Consider the following 5872-nt stretch of genomic DNA (forward strand, 5'->3'; position numbering starts at 1 on the left):
ATAATGTTTTATGTAGGAAGCATTTGGAGAAGGTGGTTGGCCACTAGAGTTCCGCGCTGCTGTCGCCCGACTGCTGTCTCAGCACGCGCCCAGCGACAAGGAGGCGCCGCGAGTGCAGAACAACAGAAGAGGTATTCTTCTCTCCATAAATCTCCCACCTCCCTAATCCTTCGTTCACCCTTTTCTACTTAAGACTGAATCAATTTAATCCTAATTCTTGTTCTCGAATGCTGAAGTACCTACTGAGCGGTATTCTGTTAATATCCAGCTCTGCAAAACTTCTGTGGAAGCCAGTCTTTTGATATGCATATATTATACTTTATCGTTTAATTTTTACGGAAGCTTTGTGATATTCTTCTTCTAGTAGGTACTAGAGACTGAAGAGGTCTTCAGTCTTGAAGGTTGGTCGCTAACTTGGAATATTTGGTTCTGTCAAGCGCAAGGCGAAACAGTTCCTCTGCTGACCTAATCCCCGTCCACTCCCTAATATTAGTCTCACAAAATTTACACAATGATGCCTTTAATGATGATTAAATAACTCTGAGTATTGAAAGTGATGTTTTACTAGCATCGTTTGAAATATTTTTAAACAGGTGCTACTGGACAGCGTTTGGATCAGTCGCTGTCAGAGACAATGGTGCTGGATTTGATCGTGCTCGTCGGTTTTGTGGTAGTCGATAATCCTCAATTACAGGTCAGTAAATATAATATTTAATATTTTCTATACTATACGTAAATAAGGCTTATCTGTTTTTAGACATTATTAGTTAGAATCTGCACGCTAGGTCGCATTTGTTCTTAAACAGCTGGACCGATTTTGACTAGACTCTGAGGGGAAGGCAGCTGATGCACGCGATAATATTTAAGAATATTTTTTTAAAACTTTGCAGTGATGAAGTCGCACGACTTTTGGTACATAAATAAAATGATTCCATTTGCACCATTATCATGGGACACCGGTCACCTAAAATGTTTAAAAAAAAATCTAATTTCCGTTGGACATCCGCAGTTAGGGTTCTCATGCGGGCAACACCTGTTTAACACGTGTTTATGTCTTGTTTGTTATTTCTTACCGTAAACTGTAGTGAATTTAATCATGCGTGCTAAAATGTCTCTTAAAGAAAATTGCTGGGTAAATGTCTTTGGAGTTAAATTGAAGGACCAAAACGTGTCGACTTTAATATTTTTGTAAATATAGAAACGATGAGAGGCATTTTCTTACTTAGTCCCCTGGCACATCGACCCAAAGTAGGTGTTCTCCGACATAAGAGAAGGCCAAAGTCTCCTGTCTTGCGTCTTCTGGCAATCCATCACTTGTAGCTCCCGCAGATCTAGCTCTACGGCGTCTCGTCAGCGGTATCTGGGCCGACTGATAGCGAGATGAGATGAATTTAAACGATATTTATTTCAGATTTAAATATACATTGTATTTATAATTTTAATTATAACACGAATTAAAAAAAATCTCTGAACAAAAACGAAAGAGTTTTGCACAAATATTTTGTCGATTCAAATGTTTTTATATTTATATGATAAAAACAAATATTTGAATATTAAAATAAAATTAATTATTAAACTTAAAAATAATTAACATTTTGTACAAAGACTTATTAAATTTAAAGTTAAATAAAAAATATAAAGAAACAAAATTTCCTTTTTGTCGTTCAGTCTTAAGAAGTTCCCACGAACACAGGTGTGGGTTAAGGAAGTGTTTTAGGGGCGATGACTCGCACACGACTTGTCTGACCATTACTATGAATAATTTATATTGTTTCCACTTTATAATCAATTACTACGAAGTAACAGATGCGCTACTAATGTGGAGTCGTAATATTGCCATGTTTCGGAATTTTAAGTTAGTATAACATTGTTTTGAAGACATTTTTGTAAACGAAATTGTAAATAATTAAATTTTTAATTGTACTCGGCAGAAATACGATAGGAGAATAGTTTCAAGTATGAAATATTTTTGGATTAACCATAAAAAACTTAGTGTCATAATTAAATTTTATCTTATTTATTGCACGCTGATATATTCAGACCAGAAATCATGATTATAGAAAGATACGCAGGTTTTTGAAATACAGTATGTAAGTATGTATACCAAACCCAGTTTTGGTGATACACAATTAAGGATAAGAAAATACTCTTTTATAACCACGTTGACGTCTATATCGATCATCGGCGGTCAAACGGTTAAGGGTATTTGTCGTAATACAGTCATGGGCATCGCCAGCTGATGATCTAGCTTTGGTCTAAGGGGCAGCTACCATTACTTCATCATCAGCTCACTACGTCCCTACTGAGGGTCTCGGTGCCTACCCTAAGTAACTAGGCCATAGTTAATCACGCTGGCCCAGTACGATTTGGTAGATACAGCGACCATATGGTTTCATTTGAAGGTATTTTTATATCTATTTTACTCTCCTACTCATTTATAGCGACGCCCAAGAATATAATATATGTTTGTGGTATTTAGGACACGATCTGTGAGGGTTGGAGCGTGATCCGCACTCTGTGCACGTTGCCGGCCAACTGGCTGGTGTCCAGTGTGCACAGTCATGCGCTGCTGCCGACATTGCTGGCGTTAGCTGAGAGACCGGCCACAGCGAACGCCATTGCAGCAGAGTTCAGCTTGGACGTGAGTTTATGCATTTGACTAGGATACTAGAATTTGTCATTTTGTTGATGTCTTTTGTCTTTTCGTCTTTTTAGAAGGTTTAGACAAAGTGCATTCGCTACGAAGCGATTCCATAGCGAACTTTAAAACTGTATGTAACTGAGGCGCGACAATCACGTGACTTATCCAAAGTTAATGTCAGTGCTATACATTTAGGAAGTTCGTTATGGAATCGCTCCGAAGACTGTGCTCCGCTGTAGCACAAATATTTGAGACCTTTGGATTGTCAATTATGTTAAAAATTGTATGATTTTTGTTTGTGTACTTTATGTCGTATAATTTTCTGCACAAACTTTAATACTTTGTCTATGACGATTGTCACAAATATTCGTGCTACGTACACTATACATTAATTTTCGACAATTTCAAATTGATATCGATTGATGGCTTTTTGTAAATGAAATTATAAAGAAAGAAAAGGAAGGGATGTAAAATAAAGTATATTTGTTTCATTTCAACGAAACTGATATATAAACACGGCTAAACACTCACGTATATTCGTCCGGTGGCGGCACCAACTAGTTTCGAGCCCATCGTGGGCACTTCGCCGCGTCCGCGAAACAATACCAGTACCACTCATCCTGATGAAGGGCCCCCGATGAGCTCGAAACTAGTCGGTGCCGCCACCGGACAAATATACGTGAGTGTTTAGCCGTGTTTATATATCACTTTAGTATAATGTCTTACGAAATTTTGAATAATTTCATTTCAACGATACGTTTACGACAATAGTCGAATGACGGGATTCGAACCCCGACTTCGTGATCGGAAATCCGTACCAACCTTAGGCTATTGATGCTTCAATTGCATATATAAAATTGCAATTAATCTTTATAATCCATAGTTAATATAATTAAAATATTCACAGATGCTCACCACGTTCATGGAGAGTGAAGATGCTCAGAAACTTAAATTGATACAAATTTTAAAACAAGCACGTAATAGAAATAACACAAATAACTAAAGCTTTAATAAAGCAAATTGATTAAACAACGCTATTGCGAATTAATTTTAACCTGTCTGTGTTTCAATGCTCTGTGGTTAAAACTGGCACTTGTATCATGTTACCTTGGTTTCAATATTGAGAGGCACATGTTTTTGTAAGTGTTTACTAGTGGAAACTCAACGTTACATGTTTAGTTTTGTGCGTATTGTTTGCCGATATCACAAATGTATAACAGTATTCAAACTTTATAACCGCTCGTCGGCTCGAGGCACATATTCCGCTTTCGCCTCTTACCTAATATTGTATAACGAATTAAAGTCATTTCCCATTTAGGATGGAATATCGCTCAATAACTTGTCACAAATATATCTATTAAAAATGTAATTTAGCAGACAAGTTTTTGAGTTACTTAACAAGTTAAATATTTTTTCCGAAATGGGTATAGTTATTTTCACATATCTTACGGCCCTTTAAATTCGCGAAAGTCACTGCGCAGAACACTATTTTAGGTGTGTTTGAGTGTGGCTGTAGTTGTGGGGGTAGGGTACCTCGTAGCGCATATGACCTTCGACCGCCTAGATATTTGAAGAGAACTATAGAAAATAAATTCGGTTGTACGCAACGTCTGCGAGCAGTCATAAAGTTTGTATAGCACTATACCAGGCTATAGGTTGTTAGCGAACGTATCTCGTCGTTAGTTTAGTGATAAATTGTAGTCACAAAATATACTATCGTTTTGTTAATAGTCTTATATTTATATGAAGAATTGTATTTTTTATTATAACTATTCAAGGTAATTCGGGATTTTGCAATTTAATAATGAATTGATTTTGAGGAATTATGGACTGGATTTTCACCAGTTTTATGTTCCTAATGATTGTACTATCAGCCTTTTAGTCTTTCCGTTTGAGATATGTTTCAATCGTCTTGACGAATAGTTTTTTTTTTTATAATATATTTTTAAAGTTAGATTTTTCTTCTTTAGACTATTAAAAAAACGATATTTTCAAGTAAATGTTGTGTAAATTTATTGTTAATCATATATACATAAGTGGATGTTCCCCGCCTCTAGGAAACTCTCTCATCTTTCGTATTTTCCTTCTTAAATTTATTATTAACATCGCAAATTATTTTTTGTCTCTCGTATTAAAGATTTTATGATATTTATTTTTGGATAACTATTGGTAAATTAATTTTATAATAAAAACTATTAGATTTCTTATTGATTTTTTTTTAACTAAATCTTCGAGACTGAAAGTTTCTTAGCGTAGAATGCCCTAATCCTCCATCTGTCCAAATGTTGGGTAATTGTTGATTGAATAGACATGGGTAACTCAACTAAAATTGATCTACAAGTCACGGCTCATATGTGTAAAACAGATCAGTGACTCGCAGCTCACTTCTATTTGAACTTACATAGAGTTGTGTTTTGCGTTCCCAGCTGCGAACTGAATCATCAAGTAGCTCGCGGCTCGTCGAATCAATGATTTATATTATAAGATGGCAAACGAGTGGTCACCTTAATTTACCGAAATAGCGAAGCGACTGCTACCTTTTATAAGAGACGAAAAAAGGGGATGCACTGAAAGAGAATATTTCCCTTACCTATGCATCTTCGTCAAATTCACTTCACTTTCCCATCCTTTCCTTATAAGAAAAAGAGTGGGAAGGGAGAGTAAAATGAGTCCTCTGGCACGCAGACTTATCAGGCTGTATTAAGAATTGCATGTACTCGAGGCTTGTCTTCTGTTTGGTCGTGGTATAGCACCAGATATTCCTGCTGGCTCTACCATTTGCTAAGTTTTAGTACATTGCGATGAGCCGTGAGTTGCTAGTAATTATTGTGTCACTCAACGGTACATGTGAGTTGAACTTATGAATCGATTCATAGTTGATTTACTGATGACTATTATTAAAATCTTCTTGTAGTCGTGTATGTTCTTAGTTAGTCGTTAACTTGTACTGTATAATCTTTTTGATGTGGCTATACATATTTTTCTATGAATGTAGTTTGTCGTAGGATATTGGACTCTTTATTACTAATAATAGAATCTATTTCAACTTGAACAACTGGGATTATGACTGAAATAAAGATTTGAAAACTGTGATCGTTTGAGATTCAAGAATTTGCTATAAGATTGAATTCGGTTGTGTAAGTTGAAATATATTGTAATGCTTTTTATGTGCGACTGTACTTTGATTTGGATTCAGTTTGGATCAAAGGAATATGTGGAATTTATTATTTT

At 35.8% G+C, this 5872-nt stretch overlaps 1 protein-coding gene across 1 annotated transcript in view; it reads left to right on the forward strand.

Moving 5' to 3' along the window:
• ssp3 (short spindle 3) overlaps nt 1-4752 on the forward strand; it is a 48627-nt gene extending 43875 nt beyond the window's left edge. Inside the window, exons 18-21 of the mRNA XM_013313314.1 lie at nt 17-131; nt 594-694; nt 2480-2641; nt 3549-4752. Coding sequence (XP_013168768.1) covers nt 17-131; nt 594-694; nt 2480-2641; nt 3549-3644 — 474 coding nt within the window. The 3' untranslated portion in view covers nt 3645-4752. The remainder of the gene's footprint in view (nt 1-16; nt 132-593; nt 695-2479; nt 2642-3548) is intronic.
• The last annotated feature ends 1120 nt before the right edge of the window (nt 4753-5872 follow it).

Source organism: Papilio xuthus, unplaced genomic scaffold (assembly GCF_000836235.2).
Source record: "Papilio xuthus unplaced genomic scaffold, Pxut_1.1 DF827570.1, whole genome shotgun sequence".
NCBI classification, from domain to species: domain Eukaryota; kingdom Metazoa; phylum Arthropoda; class Insecta; order Lepidoptera; family Papilionidae; genus Papilio; species Papilio xuthus.